Source organism: Elephas maximus, chromosome 9, assembly GCF_024166365.1.
Source record: "Elephas maximus indicus isolate mEleMax1 chromosome 9, mEleMax1 primary haplotype, whole genome shotgun sequence".
Lineage (NCBI taxonomy): Eukaryota > Metazoa > Chordata > Mammalia > Proboscidea > Elephantidae > Elephas > Elephas maximus.
In genome coordinates, this window is record NC_064827.1 from 74,771,018 (window position 1) to 74,792,926 (window position 21,909).

General features: G+C 39.6%; 1 protein-coding gene across 21 annotated transcripts in view; it reads right to left on the reverse strand.

The window, feature by feature from the left end:
• The window catches only part of DENND1A (DENN domain containing 1A), a 568,035-nt gene that overhangs the window by 292,001 nt on the left and 254,125 nt on the right, over positions 1–21,909 (reverse strand). For all 21 annotated transcript variants that reach the window (XR_007518642.1, XM_049895674.1, XM_049895683.1 and 18 more), the window contains 2 exons: positions 18,896–18,976; positions 14,527–14,580 (listed from right to left, as the gene is read on the reverse strand). Coding sequence is in view for 20 of the 21 variants with exons in the window: in XM_049895674.1 (XP_049751631.1) it covers positions 14,527–14,580; positions 18,896–18,976 (135 nt within the window). In the remaining variant the exon portion in view is untranslated. The remainder of the gene's footprint in view (positions 1–14,526; positions 14,581–18,895; positions 18,977–21,909) is intronic.

A 21,909-nucleotide genomic window follows, 5' to 3' on the forward strand; every position in this document is an offset into this window, starting at 1 on the left:
GTATGCCTTCTCTTACAGCGTCTTCAGTGGAACTAAGTCCTTCATACCCCATTGCTATCTCCCATAGCCAGGCAATCAACAAAGCGTGTATTTAACTCCTATGATGTATCTAGCACCACCCTAGGAGCTGGGACTACAGAGACAAACAAGACACAATCCCCATTTTCTAGGAGGTGGAGGCTGGTTACGTTAGTCACAGAAAACCATTGTACAAAGTACAGTGGTCAAGGTTACACAAACTGCAGGGCTAGCTGAGAAGGGAAGAGGGGCTGGGGAAGACTGACAGAGAGGAAAACATTTTGTCTGGGCCTCCCAATAGGGGTTCACTCAGTAAACAGCGGAGAAGGGTATTCCAGGAGGGGCAAAGGCAGGGAGGTGAGAGGAGCTACATGCAGACCAGTACAGTGAAGGGTGAGGTAAAGTGTGGGGGAGTGGTGGTGAGACAGATAGGGTTAACTGTGCTGGTGGATCAAAAGAGCTGTTAAAAGATTACCATCTAGAAGTTGGGTAAACAGGAACCACACCCTGTCAACAAGAGATAAGGCTGAAACAACTCATGAATTACTATCTCCTTCTTAGTGTTTTTCTAGTCCCTTCCCCCATTACAGGCTCCCACATGCGCAGAGAACAAAGTGTGACTGCTGTTTAACCTTCCTTAGCCCTCCAAAGATGGTGATGGAGTGCCAAAGATTAGTGCACTTGCGCGATATCCCATAATTAGTGATTCCCAGGGCTGCCGAGAGGACTCCATCTTGAATATCAGTGGGTTCCATCTTGGATTCCAGACTTGCAACCTAATTAACGCGCACTGCCATTCTGAGAAGTACCCGCCCCTTGAAAGAAGCCCACTAAATATTCATTACTCTGTTGTTTCTACCGAACCCATATAAGCCCTAGCCTTGCTTCCCTTTTCGAGTCAGTCTTTTGGAGAGGCTTAGATCCCCGCTGACTCCTTTTGCTTGACTCAAGCAAATTAAGCTTGCTGAAGATAAAAGTTTGTCTTTCACGTGTATTCTTACTCGGGAAAAGACAAGGACCCTTTGTGTCAGATTGGCAACTGGTAACAGTGCGACAGGAGACTCTGAGTCAGATTCTGTGGGAGCCTAGACTTTACTCATGGGGAGCTGCTGAATGAACATGACATGATCATATTTATGTTTCAGAAAATCTTTCTAGAGGCCATGTGGAAGATGGATAGGAGAGGGCAAACAGGAGGCAGGGCAATCAGTTAGCAGGCTATGGCCATATTCCAGGAAATAAATTAATAAAACAAACAAACTACTCATGTGAAAGCTTCTGAGATGGACATGAGAGGTATCTGCAAAGTGGAATCATAGACTTGACAATAAGTCAGGCTTGCGGAGTAAGGAACGAAGAATCTCAGTGACCTCCAGGCTTCCAGGTTACTGTACACCATACTTGTCCAAACAGTTTTTTAAAGGGAGAGTACATTCATTTAACAGACGATAAACTCTTCTCCTAAAGAATCATCATCCCTATCAAACATGGTGTCACTGGCCTTCTAGGCCTAGTGTCCTGAATTATGCCTCCACAGCCAAGCCTATGAAAAACTATTCTGTGTGGCTCACCTGCTTGGAAACGAAAACCGTGCTTAGAGGCACTACCTCCCACTGTCCGTGCTCAAAAGATCTTAGTTTTCTTAGTGTCAGTACGTTTTTAGGGTTAAGGATATTCCTTTTCTACTCATGGAGTTTAAACACTACCTTAGTTATAAATAGTTATGTCTGCCTATCCACCTAGCATTTATTACGTGCCACTCTGTTGAGCTGGTAGCAGGGATACAAAGCTGATACTACCCATTCTGGAAAGAGCTCAAAACCAGGAAAGGTCTCTGGACAACACGGACAGAGCAGACTGGAAGTTTAGTTTCAAAAGAGGCACACCTCATATAAGCCCTTAAGACTCTCTCTAAGGATTCAGTTATCACCTCCACAAAGAAATGATGTTAAAAGTCTCTTCCAGCTCCGACCCTCTGTGGTTCTAAATCCAGATAAAGAGGAAGGGAATGACACCTGGCAAAACTCCACTCCCCCAGGAGAAGCCCCATAATGGTTGCTCCCTCCTGGCTGTCCCTGCTGGTTCCTCCACCAAGCCAGGTGGCTGGGGAATTCAGGCTCACTGTGATCCACGCCTGAGGTTATGAAGCAGGTGGGGTGGGTATGCTGATGGAGGGTTAGGGGTGCAAGGGGATATAGTAGGGCTTAGAGAGAAAGCATCTTAGGTTCAATACCTTAGAGAAATGAGATAATCCCCACACCAAAGAACCAACTCTAAGCTGGGTACTCCTTGGAGCCTTTGAAACAGATGCTAGTCTACCCTACTGTCTGCCAGTTTATTAGTCTTTGTGACTTTTAGCATCATACCCAGTTCTGATGATAAACACTTACTGAATTGTGTTTGAAGGAGGCTTTCAATGGGAAGAGGCTAAGTTTTGTCAATGGGTATGGATTTCTGGAACGATTCCCATTCCAATTATTTTACCATAATGGAAACCTTTAAAATTGTCAACTGATTTTTTTTTTTAAGGATAATTTAGGTTACCTTACTTGTGCTGAATTCTTAAAAAGGAATTACAAATTTGAATTCTAGAACAATCTGTCTGAGAAAGAATCCCATAACCTCAAATAAGCAGTCAAACCAGAAAAGTATTTTACAAGAAAGAAAGCAGAGTTTACCCAGAGGTCAACTTTCATCCCTCTCTGTGAATGGAAAAACCATTACAATAAACAATTACCTGACAACTCTTAAGAGCAACAATGGAATTCTCTATAATCTCAGTACTTGATAATAGGTCTTCTACTACCAGCTCAACTTGTTTATTTTTGAAAGTCACTATGAGTTCATAAATCTTTTCTATATCATGGAGCATCTTTTGACAAAGTGGAATCTGGGCAATGTTATATGTAACTGTCCATTCTAAATGCTTTCCTTGCATCATTAACCACTTGCTATGACACTGGCCAGATAATTAAGACGGGTTTGTTTAATTCTCTAAATGAAGTTCTCTATTATTATCCATTAATCAAAAGTAAACTTCAAGGCCTGGCCACTAAGAAAATCCCTTATACTACCAGTTTACAACGTAATTATTATCACATATCTCTTCATGATCTGTGACTTTTTTAATGCAGGTCAAATGTCTAAAATTTATAAAGATTTATGCCCATTTAATTACTGCCTGTATAAAATTCACTCCTACGTGTGTTATATCTTGATAGACAGAGAAAACCCTGACGAGCAATTATGTAGTGATAGTTTTTCAGTGAAATGGAAGAAAATATTTTTGCCAAAAAAATTGTGGAAATAATGAGATTTAACTTCGACAGGGATCTGAAAGAATTAATTTTCTACATTTGTTTCTCATTAATGTCTTGAAGACACATTGGCCCAAAAGCAAAGTGAAAGGGACTACTATTTTTCCTTCCTCTCCTGGGAGGGTCTGCACTGCTAATTCACTCATCCAGTCATTCGTTCCATAACACATATTGAACATCTACTATGTTCTAGGTACAGTGCTAATTACAGAAATGTAGTAATTAAAAAACAAAACAAAACTGATATCTGTCTTTAAGAAAGGAAAGATGGCATTAAACAAATACACAATTAATTATATGATTTACACTTATGGTGAGTGACTTTTTTTTTAAAAGAGTACAGGGAGCTATGGAGTGACAGGTCCTAGGACCCAGCACCATTTAAATGCTGGAATCAGTCTGACCTGGGTGTGAATCCTAGTTTTAGCTTTTCCTGGTTGTGTGACCTGGAGCCCTGATGGCACAGTGGTTAAGAACTTGGCTGCTAATCCAAAGGTCAGCAGTTCAAATCCACCTGCTGCTCCTTGGAAACCCTATGGGGCAGTTCTACTCCGTCCTATAAGGTCACGAAGAGTCAGAACTGACTCGATGGCAATGGGTTTGGTTTTTGGTTTCGGTTGGTTGTGTGACCTCTCTGGTTTTCATCTCCTCATCAAAACAGAGCTAAGAACAACCACACTATACGACTGTTGGGGCATAATAGTGTGTGGTGTACAGCAGGTGTTCAATAAATACCAACTCTTTTCTCTCTTTTTTACATTATCTCTTCACTGAAGCTGTCCATAAGAACATGATTATCTGGTGACATAATTAAATTCCGTATCTTCCTGTTCTCTCAAGTTCAGTATGTTCCTTAGAGGAGACAATCCATAGATGTTTACAGAACACATCCTATATATTACAGACACTGGAGCCCTGGACTCCATTCTCTAAATTAGTCCCAGGCTTCAGAAATGCTGATGTCAACGGGGCATGCTAAGGGAATTTTGTTGCCAAATATTATACCCCATGAAAGGAAAGGTACTGGTCCTCACAACCAAGGCTGTCAGCAAAAACCTAGAAAAGACAAGCTCTAGGAAGTCATATTCTCCAGCCCTTAGCCACAGCTCAGGCCTCAAGAGAGGAAGACTAGAATTCTAGGAAAGCTGAGGGAAGAAGGGAATGACAAGGCCCATTTAAAGCAGCACCTGTATTGCAACAGGCACTGTATTTGGAACTTTACATTTAATATTTAATTTGTTCCTCAGATTTTTTCTTTATTAGATAAGAACACTGTGGCTCAAAGAGTGTAAGTAACTAGCCAAGGTCCCAGAATGGTGGACTCCAGAGTCCAGCTGTCTCCAGAATTCATGTTCTTTCCACTACAGCATACTATATCATATTAACAACTCCACAGTTATTGTTTCAATTTGCAATGCAGCAATTTAGTCATTTTAAATTAATCCTTGAAAAATCACCAAGAGATTAAAACGCTAATTTCAACATGGCTAGCGCTCAATAGTAATTCTATGTCAAAAATCATACAAATTGGTCCTACAAAAGTTCAGACTCTCCTTAGAGGAAAGACTTTCCTGCTTCATTTCATATTTGAGAGAGAAAAAATAAATTTTCTCCTCACGAATATAAAAAGTCAACTCTAGCGAATCAAGGAGGTACTGTAGAAACAAAATACTCTGGGTCCTTACAAACTGGGGCTGCTACACCCCACTTAGGAGCAGATCTTGGGCAGGTAACCTCAGGTCTGTGAGCTCTGGGTTCCTTACATGCAAAACAGGGTTTCTGTCTACCTCACAGAGTAGCTATAGGGATTAAAATGGAATCATGTATGTAGAAATCTGGCAGATTGTTATTATTCTTGCTTAGAAACAAACATTATATTGGTTTGCAAAGGAGGATTTAGGGGACAATGGGTCATACACAGAGAATTAATTCATTAGTGGCAAAACCAGCGGAGAGAATGTAAATGTTTTAAATGGTGGGAGGAGGGGAGGCGGCATACAGTGCAGAGAGGAATTGGAGGTGGGGTTATCAAGAAGACAATTTTTTACAATTATTTCTAATCTCAATAATTGTGGCTTTGGAAATTTAGAAATTACTTGAACTTTCAGGTAACTTAAATTTAAGTTCTAAAGGAATTCTCAGACCTTAAAAAAAAAAAAAAAGCAAACCTAACTGAGCAATAATTTTTATTGTAACAGTATTTATAACAGAAAAAACATTAGAAACAATCTAAATGTCTATTAATAGGGAAATCACAACTAAAACATTGTGGGGATTTCCAGTTAAATAAGGTGAATTAAACATATATATTTATCTTTTCTCTCTCCTGATACCTTCCCCTAAAAGACAATTCAAGAGTGGTTCTTAACCTGAGGCCATTTGGACACCCTCTCACCTCCTCCCCACCATGGACACTGGCAATGTCTGGAGGCATTCTGGTTGTTACAACTGGGTGGGGGGTGGCTACTGAGGGGCGCTACAGGCATCTAGTGGTAGGGGCCAGGGTGTTGCTAAATATCCTATAACGCACAGGACAATCCCGCACAGCAAGAATTATCTGGCCCAAGCTGCCAACGATGCTGAGGCTGAGACACCAAAGGTAATGGACTTCACAGTCCAAAGGAGGCTGAAATCTAAGGCTGGGGTGGGTGGATAGGGCAATAAGCATCAAGTCTTATTCACACCACCAAACCAAACCCGTTGCCGTCGAGTCGATTCCAACCCACAGTGACCCCATAGGACAGAATAGAACTGGCCATAGGGTTTCCAAGGAGTGGCTGGTAGATTCAAACTATCAACCTTTTGGTTAGCAGCTGAGCTCTTAGCCACTGCACCACTAGGGCTCTATATGCACCAAAGAATTCCAAAAAGCTCAGCAATTGGAGACACCCAGAACCTCTGAAAGCTAGAAAGAAGGGTATAAATAAAAATAAGAGTAATTCAATTCCAAGATTCTCCTCCCTCAACTCACGTACCTAGTCAACTGGTTCTCCCATACCTCTTCAGAAGAATGAAGGTTTACTTTCAAGAGAAAATGAACCAGAAAGGCTTGGGTCAAGTGTAGCTGAAGATGGGAGATAAAGCATTAAATCAAAAATGGGGCGGGGGGAAACCCCTGAGGGAGCAGGAGATCAGTGGGATGCAGACCCCAAATTCTCACAAAAAGACCATACTTAATGGTCTGACTGAGACTAGAGGAATCCCGGCGGTCATGGTCCCCAAACCTTCTGTTGGCCCAGGACAGGAACCATTCCTGAAGACAACTCATCAGACATGAAAGGGACTGGACAGTGGCTAGGAGAGAGATGCTGATGAAGAGTGAGCTATTTGTATCAGGTGGACACTTGAGACTGTGTTGGCATCTCCTGTCTGGAGGAGGGATGGGAGGATAGAGAAAGTTGGAAGCTGGCAAAATTGTCATGAGAGACTGGAAGGGCTGACTCATTAGGGGGAGAGCAAGCGGGAGTACGGTATAAGGTGTATATAAACTTATATGTGACAGTTTGACTTGATTTGTAAACATTCACTTGAAGATCAATAAAAGTTAATAAAAAAAAAAAGTTAGAAATAGAACTACCATACAACCCAGAAATCCCACTCCTCAGAATATATCCTAGAGAAATAAGAGCATTTACACAAACAGGCATTTGCACACCCATGTTTATTGCAGCACTGTGTACAATAGCAAAAAGCTGGAAGCAACCAAGGTGTCCATCAATGGATGAATGGTTAAATAAATTGTGGTATATTCACATAATGGAATATTACGCATCGATAAAGAACAGTGACGAATCTGTGAAACATTTCATAACATGGAGGAACCTGGAAGGCATTATGCTCAGTGAAATAAGTCAGAGGCAAAAGGACAAATATTGTATAAGACCACTATTATAAGATCTTGAGAAATAATATAAACTAAGAAGAACACATACTTTTGTGGTTATGAGGGGGGTGGGGGTGGGAGAGGGTTATTTACTGATTAGTTAGTAGATAAGAACTACTTTAGGTGAAGGGAAGGACAATACTCAATACACGGAAGGTCAGCTCAACTGGACCAGACCAAAAGCAAAGAAGTTTCCTGGATAAACTGAATGCTTCAAAGGTCAGCGGAGCAAGGGCAGGGGTTTGGGGACTATGGCTTAAGAGGACTTCTAAGTCAATTGGCAAAATAATTCTATTATGAAAACATTCTGCATCGCACTTTGAAATGTGGCATCTGGGGTCTTAAATGCTAAAAAGCGGCCATCTAAGATGCATCAATTGGTCTCAACCCACCTGGATCAAAGGAGAATGAAGAACACCGAGGTCACACGATAACTATGAGCCCAAGAGACAGAAAGGGCCACAGGAACGAGACTTACATCATCCTGAGACCAGAAGAACTAGATGGTGCCCGGCCACAACCGATGACTGCCCTGACAGGGAGCTCAACAGAGAACCCCTGAGGGAGCAGGAGATCAGTGGGATGCAGACCCCATATTCTCATAAAAAGACCAGACTTAATGGTCTGACTGAGACTAGAGGAATCCCGGTGGCCATGGCCCCCAAACCTTCTGTTGGCCCAGGACAGGAACCATTCCCGAAGACAACTCATCTGACATGGAAGGGACTGGACAAAGGGTTGGAGAGAGATGCTGATGAAGAGTGAGCTACTTGTATCAGGTGGACACTTGAGACTGTGTTGGCATCTCCTGTCTAGAGGGGAGATAGGAGGGTAGAGAGGGTTAGAAACTGGCAAAATTGTCACGAAAGGAGAGACTGGAAGGGCTGACTCATTAGGGGGAGAGTAAGTGGGAGTGTGGAGTAAGGTGTATATAAGCTTATACGTGACAGACTGACTTGATTTGTAAACGTTCACTTAAAGCTCAATAAAAATTATTAAAAATAAATAAATAAATAAAATGGGGGGGGCCTAAATTAAAGCATACATACTAAATGTTGACACCCATAACCCTTCCTTCCTCCAACTCAGCTTCCAGAACACTGATAATAAAATTTATGCTTTCCAGGTAAGAAACTGGAAGATTCACCCCTGAGTTCAAAAAAAAAGATTCTGATACCAATATTTGAGAGTCTCTCTCCATCAACCATCATCTTCAATAAAGCCCACCAGGTAGCAAGCCCCATTCATGAACACAGAGCTTCCAATCAGCTTTTTAGTGCCTCATTCTTAAATGTGACTGGGCAACCATTTGAGGAAACCTCTACCATAAAATACAAAAAGCAAAACAAAAAAACAGAAGAGTGGGACAATGAAGAAAAAGACAATGCAATGAGAAGAACAAATTTTAAAACCTATAAATAAAAGACTCAGAGAAATGAGAGAAAAATTACATCTATGAAACAAGAATATCATTAAAAAGGGAAAAATTTACTGAACAACAACAAAAAGTGCTTGGATATTAACAGTATGATAGTAGAAATAAGAAATTTAAAAGGGTGGAAAGATCAATTGAATAAAGTAGAAAGAAGACTGAAAAAGAGATGGAAAACAGGCGGGAAAAGATAAGAAAATTAGAAGATCAATGTCCTACCACAGGAAAAAAAAAAAAAATTTTTTTTTGAGGTCCCAGAAAAAGAAAGATAAAACAAAGAAGATTTTTTCCAAAGAAATAATGTGAGAAAATTTCCCAGCAAGAAAGGACATGAGTTTCCACACTGAATGGACACAAGTGCCCAGCACAATAGATGAAAACGAACCTACAGCAAGGCACACTGTTGTGTAATTTCAGCATCCAAATCTGAAAAACTAAACCCATTGCCATGAGTTGATTCCAACTCATAGTGACCCTTTAGGACAGAGTAGAACTGCCTTATAGGGTTTCCAAGGTTGTAATCTTTACAGGAGCAGACTGCCACATCTTTCTCACACGGCCAGCCTGATGGGTTTGAACAGCTGATCTTTTGGTAAGCAGCCAAGCACTTAACCACTGTACCACCAGGGCTCCTAATTTCAGCACTCTAGGGACAAATAAAGAAAAAAGAATCAGGAATGAAAATGGCTAAGACTTCTTGGTTGCAACAGGAATACTAGAAATCAAGGGAGCGATGTCTTCAAAGTTGTGAAAGTAAAGGTGACTTCCAACCAAGAATTCTAAACAAAGTCAAACTATCAATTAAGTACAAGAACAGAATAGTCATTTTCAGTCATGCAAGGTCTAAAAGGGTTGCCTCCAATGCCCAGTTTCTCAGGATACTACTGAAGAATGTTTTTCCAAAATGACAGAGGAAAATCAAGAAACAGACAGACATGAAGTCCAGAAACTCTTACGTGACAAAAAGTCGTACAAGAAATGAAATGCAGTCAATATCTACTACCCAATTCCATACTTTAATTCAAATGTAAACATTAACTACCGATTTAACAATTTTATAATTAATTAAATTGTAATTTCTTTTTCTAGTCTTGACTTTTTTTGTTGTAATTATTTTTCTAGCTTCTTGAATTGAAAGTCAATTCATTATTTTCCATATTTTTTATTTATAATAAAGGCATTCAAAGCTATGAATTTTCCCCTAGGTGTGGTTTTGGCCACATCCCTTAGTTTTTTGCTGCTTGTCATTCATTTCTAAATAATATCCATTTCAATCTTTTAGCCTCTTTCACCCAACCACTATTTCAAGTAGATGAATACTTTTAAACCTTTATTATTTATTTATTACTAATTTTTATATTATTTTATTAGAATAAAAGTGGCCTGTCAGGATTTGCTTTTTTCTACTTTGACATTTTCAGCATGATCTAGTACATAATCAATTTTTATCAGTGTTCCAAGGCATCTGAAAATAATCCTTTGATTAGCCTTTTGCAATCAGTCCATGGTATGAGCCTGCGTTTGTTCTTCTCTCAGGATTTTCTGGGTTCTTTTGGGGTTCTTCCATTGCCTATACTAAGTTAAATGTTAAATACCAGTGATTATCTCCTTCATCTCAGAAATACCTCAAATTTTCTGGTTCAAAGCAACTCTCCCAACTAGGAGATATTTTTTTCTTATTTTTACACTTTGTGTAACTTTTCGATGGGATTTTTGGAGAGATGAGAGATCAATTTATGGGCTCAAAAGTATACAAAGTATAGCGCTCAGTCTCTAGAATCAGATAGACCAAAGTTATATGTTGTACATATAAGGTTGCTATGAGTGGGAACTGACTTGACAGCACCTAACAACAACGGCACTCAACAAACCTTAGCCATTGTTGTTGTTGAAACAGAAACCGTGATGATGAATTTTTTTATTACTCAATGTCAAAGAAAAGGAAGCAACATTTTCTACCATAACCTCATCATCTAGTTAATAAACTCTGTGGATATACTTGACAATTTCAACATAAGATTGTTATTTCAGTCTAACTTCATTAATAAGATATGATTACTTGACTTTACCTGACAACATGTAGAAGAATTTCCTTTCTGTGAATCTATAGTAGTTATGGAGAAATATATCACTTACTCCAACCTTTTAAAAAATTAATTAAGTGCCTAAGTAGTGCTATTGTTGTTGACAGGCTCCATTGAGTCGATTCCAACTTACAGTGATGCTATGTAAAACAGAACGAAACATTGCCTGATCCTTCACCATCCTCAAAATCGTTGCTATGTCTGAGGCCACGGTAGCAGCCACTGTGTAAAGCAATCTCATTGAGGGTCTTCCCTTTTTTGCTCACCCTCTACTTTACCAAGCATGATGTCCTTCTCCAGGGACTGGATCCTCTTGATAACATGTCCAAAGTATGTGAGACAAAGTCTCACCATCCCTGCTTCTAAGGAGCATTCTGGCTGTACTTTCAAGACAGATTTGTTTCTTCTTCTGGCAGTCCACGGTATTCTCAGTATTCTTTGCCAACACCATAATTCAAAGGCATCAATTCTCCCATCTTCCTTATTTACTGTCCAGCTGTCACATGCATATGAGGTGACTGAAAACACAACAGCTTGGGTCAGGTGCACCTTAGTCCTTAAGGTGACATCTTTGCTTTTTAACATTTTAAAGAGTCTTTTGCAGCAGATTTGCCCAATGCGATGTGTCCTTTGAGTTCTTGGCTGCTGCCCCCATGGGCATTATTATGGACCCAAGTAAAATGAAATCTTTGACAACTTCAATATTTTCTCTGTTTAACATGATGCTGCTTATTGGTCTGGTTGTGAGGATTTTTGTTTTATGTTGAAGTGTAATCCATACTGAAGGCTATAGTCTTTGATCTTTATCAATAAGGGCTTCAAATCCTCACTTTCAGCAAACAAGGTTGTGTTATCTGCATATCGCAGGTTATGAATGAGTCTTCCTCCAATCCTGATGCCCCATTCTTCCTCACATAGCCCAGCTTCTTATATTATTTGCTCAGCATACAGGTTGAACAAGTATGGTGAAGGGATACAACCCTGACACACACCTTTCCTAACTTTAAACCACGAAGTATTCCTTTGTTCTGTTTGAATGACTGCCTCTTGGTCCATGTACAGGTTCCTCATGAGTACAATTAAGTGTTCTGGAATTCCCATTCTTCAAAATGTTATCCATACTTTGTTATGATCCACACAGTAGAATGCCTTTGCACAGTCAATAAAACAGTTAAACATCTTTCTGGTATTCTCTGCCAGGATTCGTCCCACATCAGCAATGATATCCCTAGTTCCATGTCCTCTTCTGAATCCAGCTTGAATTTCTGGCAGTTCTCTGTTGATGTACTGCTGCAACTGCTTTTGAATGATCTTCAGCAAAATTTTACTTGTGTGTTATACTAATGATATTGTTCAATAATTTCCACAATGTGTTGAATCTCCTTTCTTTGGAATGGGTACAAATATGGGTCTCTTCCAGTCAGTTGGCCAGGTAGCTGTCTTCCAAATTTCTTGGCATAGATGAGTGAGCACTTCCAGTGCTGCATTCATTGGCTGAAACATCTCTGTTGGTATTTGGAGCCTTGTTTTTCACCAACACCTTCAGTGTAGGTTGGACCTCTTCCTTTAGTACCATCAGTTCTTGATCATATGCTACCTCCTGAAATGGCTGAATGTCGATCAATTCTTTTTGGTACAGTGACTGTGTATTTCTTCCACCTTCTTTTGATGCTTCCTGCATTATTTAATATTTTCCCTGTAGAATCCTTCAATACTGCAACTCTAGGCTTGAATTTTTTCTTCAGTTCTTTCAGCTTGAGAAATGCCTGGCGTGTTCTTTCCTTTTGGTTTTCTATCTCTAGGTCTTTGCACATTTCATTATAATTTATACTTTGTCTTCTCGAGCAACCCTTTGAAATCTTCTGTTCGACTCTCTCACTTTATCATTTCTTTGTTTCCCTTTAGCTACTCTACATTCAAGCGCAAGTTTCAGAGTCTTTTCTGAAATACATTTTGGTCTTTTCTTTCTTTTTAATGACCTCTTGCTTTCTTCATGTATGATGTGATTCCACAACTCTGCTAGCCTTTGGTCATTAGTATCAAATCTATTCTTTAGATGGTCTCTAAATTCAGGTAGGATATACTCAAGGTCATACTTTGGCTCTCGCGGACTTGACCTAATTTTCTTCAGCTTCAACTTGAACTTGCATATTAGCAATTGATGGACTGTTCCACAATTGGCCCCTGGCCTTGTTCTGACTGATGATATTGAGTTTTTCCATGATCTCTTTCCACAGATGTAGTCATTTTGATTCCTGTGTATTCCATTTGGTGAGGTCCACATGTACAGTCACCATTGACATTGTTGAAAAAGGGTACTTGCAACAAAGACGTCATTGGTCTTGAAAAATTTTATCATTTGATCCCTGGCGTTGTTTCTACCACCAAGGCCATGTTTTCGAACTACCAGTCCTTCTTCTTTGTTTCCCACTTTCACATTCCAATCATCAGTAATTATCAATGCATTTGATTGCATGTTTGATCAATGATAGACTGCAGAAGTTGGTAAAAATCTCCAATTTCTTCATCTTTGTCTTAGTGGTTGGTGTGTAAATTTGAGTAATAGTCGTATTAACCAGTCTTCCTTGTAGGCGTGTGGATATTGGCCTATCACTGACAGCCTTGTACTTCAGGATAGATCTTGAAATGTTCTTTCCGATGATGAATGCAACGCCATTTCTCTTCAAGTTGTCATTCCCAGCATAGTGGACCATATGATTGTCTGATTAAAAATGGCCAATATCAGTCCATTTCAGCTCACTCATGCCTAGGATATTGATGTTCATGCATTCTATTTCATTTTCAGCAACTTCTAATTGTCCTAGGTTCATACTTCATATATTCCACTTTCCGATTATTAATGGATGTTTGCAGCTATTTCTTCTCATTTTGAGTCGTGTCACGTTTGCAAACGAAGGTCCCGAAAGCTTTATTCCATCCATGTCATTAAGGTCGACTCTTATGTTGAGGAGACAGCTGTTCCCCAGTCGTATTTTGAGTGCCTTCCAACCTGAGAGGCTCATCTCCCAGCACTATATCAGACAATGTTCTGCTGCTATTTACAAGGTTTTCACTAGCGTAAGTAGTGGCTATATTGTATTTAATTCTGCATCCCAACCTATGCTGTTTATAATCCGTGTAAAATATTTTGAAAAAGTATCTTAAGGCTAGGCTAGGTATGTCATTCAGGTTGATCAGAGGGCAAACGTTACTCTTCTGTTCTCTCAGACTCTTGTTTACCACTCTTAAGTCTTTAAGAGGTAGGGGTGGGGATTCTTATACTCACGAATACTTTATTTCTCTTGGGTTGCTTTTAAAAGTGAATATACGTTGCAATTCTACTTGAGTAAATCCATCCTAATAAAGCAGCTTTATATGGAAAATTCTTTATATAGAAATATTTAATTTACAACCGTAGAAACAAATATCCAACAGTGGGAGAATGGCTAAGTAAATTACACAGCAAACAGAATATTGTGCAGGCAATGTAAATGATTCTCATGAATGAGAACGGGAAGTGCTTTTGTAGTACATGATTACACCCATGTAAAAAATACATTCTAAAAAGGCTGGAATGAGATATTAAAATGTTATTAAGTGACTACCTCTAGAAATATGAATAATGGTCTCTCCTTGTCTTTGTACTTCTCTATACTTTTCATATATTTTCTAATTTTTGTTTCTGCTTATGTAATGCACTCTTTATAATGGACAAATGTATCCCTTTATTTATTTAAAAAAAAGAAGGAAAGAAGAGCAAAAATTTAATTTTTTCTCTCTCAAAGTACTCACATTCTCAGGTATGCTGGGAAGTTCTCTGGTATCAGGCACAGTAAAATAAGAATGCTGGAAAACAAAAGCAAAAACTATTTATTTTTTTTGCAAAAATGTGCAAGGAGCACATTACTCAGAATTCAGATAAAGTTATCTGAAGATTCTTCCTTACTTAGATGAGGAAACATTAGTTTCACTCATAGGAAATGCCCTATGGAATATTTTCTTAGAAAAAAGTTTGGTTAAAGCCAGATGCATTAAATCATCAGTTTGGATAGAAGGAGTTCTTTTCTATAAGAGATCAACTTCTTTGGGGGAATAAATGAAGAGCTCAAAAGAAGTTAAAGGCTAAATTTCTATACAATGTTTGCAGGTTTCTGAACACATGAAACCTGCAGGCTTTAATTGCTCAATGAGGTAAATTGACTTTAGGGACCAAACATCACTAGGTTCACTCAACAATGGTCTTTACCAAACAAACCTGCCATTTCATTTCAGCATCTGAGATTACATTCATCTGCAGGCTTCAAATAAAATCAGCCGCAAAAGCCTAAGCGATGTTAAGGACAGCTCCAGCTGAAGGACTGCAGCTCAGAGAGCACTACAGATGGCTAACAGTGGAGAAACTCTGCCCACCACGCATGCTCTGCAAATAAGCCTCCTGGTTTCCAATGGAATCTCCAATGAAGGGAGCTGGAGACTCCAGTGGAGTTGAAAAATTGACCTGTTCAAAGAACTTTCTATGAGGCATCTCCATGTATCTAACAAGCATGTGTCCCTGAGTTAAATGACAATGGCTGAACTGATGACACCTCCTCTGCTGCTTAAAGACTCAGAGGACAATGGTGAGCAGGAATGGAAAAAGCCTGGTGCTGGCCAATTAAAGATGGAACTGTGCAAAGGCCAGGGAAGGTCACATGCAGAGAAGGTCAGCTTAGCTGCAGCCTAAGTTCAAACCTGGACCTCCAAATGACATTTCAGGAAGCCCCCCACCCCCAACTCTGCCCTTATTCTTGGATAATTGCAAAGTAGGTCTCTAGAAGAATGAGTTGTATGGGCTTCCTGAAATGAAAGGCCTTGGAAACAATTATAAATAATGACAATAACAGTAATCGTATGAGCTACTTGTCTAATATTCAATAGATATTTATTTAATACCTGTTACATGGCTGGCTTTATGACAGTCACTTTACAAATATTATTTCTCATTTCCATAACAAATTTTGAGATCCATATTTTCTCCTTATCATAAATGGTAAGAGTAAGGCTCAGAGAAGTAAAATAACTTGTCTAAGGTTGCACAGCCAGTAGGTGGCAAAGGTGGAATTGAAATAAGATCTGTATAACTACAGAGCTATGCTCTCTCTACTATAACAGACTGTTATATCTATGCTTACTACATGCAAATGACAGCTAAAGTCACTTGAATTAAAATCATAAACTAAATAATAAAAAGCAAAAAACAGAAAAAGATAACATTTAAAATACCCTCTGCAATGCATTATTCCAAAATCTGTGTGTTATGCCAAGATACTACCTAAAAAGTATTACAATAGAGATTATGTGGGCATGGAAACTAGTTAAGAATTAGTTCAACAATGAGGATTAAAGCAGGAAGAGTAAAACACAAGGTACAAATTTGACTCCATGAGATACCAGCTGCTGCATCAAATGGCTAGAAGACAGTCCCAGGAATTGTTTAGTAAGGGATCTCCCCACAGTGATGGAGTTATGAAGTAATGGTTTTGCACAATGACAGAGAAAGAAAATAGACCATAGAGTCAGCTATTTAATGGCTATATGATCTTAGGCAACTTCACTCAACAGCCCCGAACTTCAGTTTTTTGATCAGTAAATGGAAGTTAGTATTATTCCTACTTCAAAACTGTTGTTTCGAATAAATGGTATATATGTGAAGTGTCTAGCATTCAATAAACGGTATTTTGATATAAAATTATTAGCATTGCTCTCAACTGCTAGTTTACATTTCTATTTTTCTCAACAGCTATATCAGACACGTAGAAATATTCTCTTGTAGAAAGTGAATAAAGACAAAAAGTCCAGGACTGCCATTTTATCAACATTTCAAGATTTATAACCTAGATGAGACTAGCCCTTCAAAATCAGAAATAAAATATAGAAAGAGGAATTCCCAGTGAACACGAAAGAAAAAATATCTGTCTTTATAGATCCAATGGATTGTAAAGAGTGAGCCAATGCAATTCCAAAACCAAGTAATTCCCAGGCTGTCCTTTGAGATTCTGTCTTGCTCCATCACCCATGAAATGCTGGGGACCAGGGGAGGTCAGAAACATTCCTAGAAACCACTGGCATGAAACAGCTGCACCAACCCAACAGCTCCTCTGGCCCCTGTGATGGTTTGTCCTTGAGGCCTGGCAGGCGCCCTGCTTGCGCGGCCATTCGAGGGAGCACCTCCCCAGCAGCTGGTGACCCAGCTGGGCTACTCCACCACTACCTGTCGGATGTCATTACATGCTGAAGCGGCAAGATCAAACTGCTTAGTAAAAGGGACAGAGACAAAGGCAGGGTTGTTTAGCTTACAGCAAAACTGACGCAGATTTAAAGCTCATTTGTTCATCTTTTATAGACCGTCTCCCTTACAAGATTTTCTGTTCAGGAACAAGATCCCTTTCCTTCCTATGCTCTGTTAAAATGGGCAAAAGACTCTATGAGTTTTTTTTTTTTTTTTTTAACACACATGGTGTAGTGGAAAGAACACAGGCTTTGAAGTCAGCCCAGGCTTTGAAAAATCCTATCTTTTCACTTATTAACCGTGAGACCTTGGATGCGCCAGTACATCTTCCTTTCTAAACCTTTATTTCCTCACCTATGAAATGGGAATGTATCTACTTTGTAGAGTTGTTTTGAACATTATAAATACACACCTGGAAACATAACTAAAAATACACAAACAAGAATAAGATAAACTAGATGACTGGGACATGCTAAAAATTAAACACTTATGCGCATCAAAAGACTTCTCCAAAAGAGTAAAAAGAGAATCTACAGACTGGGAAAAACGTTTTGGCAATGACATATCTGACAAGGGATTAAACTCTAAAATTTATAGAAAACATCAACACCTCAACAACAAAAAGACAAACAATCCAATTAAAAAGTGGGCAAAGGACATGAACAGATACCTCACCAAAGACGACATTCAGGCAGCCAACAAATACATGAAGAGATGCTCAAGAACATTAGCCATTAGAGAGATGCAAGTCAAAACAACAATGAGATATTATCTTACCCCGGCAATAATGGCAATGATTAAAAAAAAAAAAAAAAAAAACCCAAAAAACAACAAATGCTGGTGAGGGTGTGGAGAGATTGGGACTCTCACACTGCTGGTGGGATTGTAAATGGTACAACCAATATGGAAAACACTATGGTGCTTCCTTAAAAAGTTAGAGATACTTTCTAATCCAGCAATCCCACTTCTAAGTATATATCCTAGAGAAATAAGAGCCGTGACACCAATACATACATGCACACCCGTGTTCATCACAGCATTATTCACAACAGCAAAAGGATGGAAACGACCTAAATGCCCATCAATGGATGAATGGATAAACAAACTGTGGTACATACACGCAATGGAATACCATGCAACGTTAAAGAATAACGATGAATCTGCGAAACATTTCACAACATGGATAACCTGGAGGACATTATGCTGAGTGAAATAAGTCAATCACAAAGGACAAATGGTGTCTAAGACAACTATCATAAAAAGCTAGGAAAAGGTTTACACACAAAAAGAAACATTCTTTGATGGTCACCTGGGATGGGAGGGGGATGGAAGGAAAACCACTAACTAGACAGTAGACACGTATTAATTTGGGTGAAGGGAAAAGCAATACACAGTAAGGGGATGTCAGCACAACATGACCAAGGCAAAGGAAGACGCTGGGGGGAATGCAAGAGTAAAAGGAAATAATGGTAAATACTATTACATACACAATCCTGCAATAACCGTATTTACAAACAATAATTTATGAGTAGATACATAGGCAGATATGTAAGCTGAACAGGTGTGGAATGGTGTATGGGAGTACACTCAGGAGCACATAGAGGTTTGGCAGAGGGTATTTCTACACAAGTTGTTTGTATGTGCTGCAAATACATCCATGTATACAGTAGAGCACATGTAGTAGAGGACGAGAGGAGGCTAGGATGTTTAGGACCTGTTCCTCATGGAATCCCAGAGAAAGAAGAAATTTAGCTGGCTGGTCTGCCTTGAGCCCAGACGGATGGAGGTAAGGGAGATGCAGATGACAAAACACCACTCTGTATGGCTAACTCCCTCTTACTGTTAATAATAATGAAGTGGTTTCAGTGAGTGTCAGTATTCTGCCCCACTTACCACGCTAAGATGAACAGACACTCCGGGGTCAGGGATGGGAAGTTTGTGCAGAGTTTCAAGAAGTTCATTCCACTGACTCTCCTGAAAGAAAGAAAAAGTGTAAGTCATAAAAGCAAGGCAGAGCCCTTATAGTCAAAGAGACCTGCAGAGAGGTCTGAGCTCAGAGTGAGCTGAGGGCCCTCATGACTGAGGGAGCTGGAGAGATGCTGGCCCCAATGCAGAAATAGGTTTGATATTCAAATAAAGTAGGGTTGGACAAAACACACTGCTTATGGCTCAAACACAAGAGCCAAACAGATCCTCCCACACCACGTTTGACATTTTCTACTCAGTGAGACACCTACCATGACCGCCTTTTATGTATGATGATATACTATAAGCTCTCAGCTCCTGAATTCCATAGCAACAACTTTTAAATGCAAACAACCCTAGCTTAAGGAGTGCAGGTGGTTGAGAGAAATAACCATGACACTATAGATCTTGTCTTCATCATCATTACCCTCAATTAATTGTATCGAGTATTCACTGGATACACACAGCAGCTTCCAGTTAAGGAAAGTCAGAAATGAACTACATGTATCAGCATGCAATATAGGATGGTGGCTGTGCATTTTAATTAGTAAAACTGAACCACAGAATGACATACAAAGCAGTATAAATTATTTGGTTGAAAATGGATTCACCTTTGAAAATGCTCAAAAGAACAATGCTCAGAGAATTATCCAAAAGCCATTTCTCCCATCCTGTGGAATTCTCTGTGCTAACAGAACAGCAATACACTCACATTTGTATCCATTTGATATTTATTTCATCTTCACAACTACCCACTTTTCAGATGTGAAAACCGAGGCTCAGAAAGCTGAAGCAACTTTGCTCAAATCAGACAGTAAGTTGCACAGCTGGAATCTAAATTTAGGTCTTCTGTGTTCAAGCTAGAGTCCTCTCTGCTGTACCACAGCTGTCCTTGATGGTGAACTTGGGAGGAAAAAGAGAATGAACCCAGGCTGCAAGCCTGCTCCAACGTGAACTCTGACAAATCACTAAAGCTTCTCACAGAGAGAAGTATACTTGTGTGTGTGTGTGTGTGTGTGTGTGTATTATTTTTCTCTTAAACCATCTCAAACTTACAGAACAGTTGTAGGAACAGTACAAAAAACTTTTTTTTTTTTTTGTAATTTCCTGAACCATTTGAGAGTTAGTTATGTTCTATCATCCATAAATATAAACAAGAACATTTTCCTATATAACTACAATTGATCACCAAAATCAGGAAAGTAACACTGATACAACATTACAATCTAATCCTCAGGTCCCTTTCAAGTTTTGCCAACTGTGCCAATCATGTCCTCGATAGCATATTATCCAGTTGAGAATCACATGTTGCCTTTAGCTGTCATGACACTCATGTCTTCTTTAGTCTGGCTCACTCACTCAGTCTTTCCTAGTACTTGTATGGCCTTGACAGTTAGGCCAGCCATTTCATAGAATGTCTCTCTTGATTGCCTGATGTTCTTTCATGATTCAGATGTCAATCTGTCCCTTTAACGATGATGTTCACTTTTATCACTTTATTAATTAACTTGATGTCTCCACTGTGGGGTTAATTCTTTTTTCCTTTTATATTTAGTAAGTATTCTGTGGAGAGATACTCTGTGTAAATATCCTATTTCCCATCAAACTTTCAATTTATCCATTTCCTTCCTTTTTTTTTTTTTTTGTTAGTATGGATGTATGGTTTTCAATTTTATTCAAAGGGTTAAAATCCTTTGCTATCAATTGTTTTGATGCTCAAATTGTCCCAGTTATGACCAATGGGAGCCCCTTGCCTCTTCAAGCTTACTTTTGTGTCCTTCTGACGTGTCCCTATCGTGTTTTGAGCATATCTTTACTTTTTGCCACAAAAAGATATTCTAAGCTCATCTTATACTTTCCCTGCTCCAGCCCTGGGATCAGCCAGTTCTTCAGTGAGTCTTGGTTCCTTTTAGTGGAGAATGGATTTTAGAAACCAAGATCTGGACACTAGGTGTGCTCATTGCTACCTGCGTAACTGCTGATTCCAGACTCTTTCAGAGGATAGAACCAGGGAATATATTATATACACAGAGACCCATGATACACTCATCTGTATTTATTTCTATATCTATCTACATATACAGTCACTATGAGTCAGAATCGGCTCAACGGCACACAACTACTTTCTATGACTTTGAAAAATCTTGCCCCTATTTTCTTAATATATTTGCTTATTTATATGTAACCAAACTTCTTAATATATTTACTTCTTTCTACGTAACCAAACTTCTATCGCTGCTCCTGCCTGCCTCCCGATCCAGATACCCTCCTTGCCCTACTCAGACACTGAAACTCAGTGCTGGGCTGCCACCGTCCATTACCACACATAAATGCCCTCCCCACCTCAGACTCCAGCACCCCAACGAGGGCCAGTGCTGCTGCCTCCCTTCCCATGTGGATGTCCTCTAGATCCCTCTGGATTTCTGGCAGCCAGTGCCAAGCCACTGCCATCACTCTGCCACACAAACATCCTCCTTATTTCATTCAGGTTCCACCATCCTGGGCCAGGCTGCTCTGTAGCTCAGATACACTCCTCATCGCCCCTTCCTGTACCCCCTTCAAGTGTACGTTCACATTATCCTGTTTAGGCTCTGATAATCTTAAGTCAGTGACCTACGCAGACACCCTCATCATCTAGCTCAGACTCTGACAGCCCACACTGGGCTGTTGTGGTAACCACCCCCCACCCCCCACCCCCCCAAAAAAGCCTTTCTACCCAACATTCCAATGACTTTTGGACTTGGGGAGGTGGTTGTGTTTTTTAATAAAAACTCTTACCTCCTGTTCTAATCTAATGACCAATACCTAGCAAACAATGAGCCAATTGTAGGCAGACTCCCCATCATCCTTTAATCAGAAGGAACTTAATAAAAAGGTTCTGGGCTCAGGGGAAACAGACTCCACCAAAACATGTTACTGATCTCTGGCTCCAACACACTGAG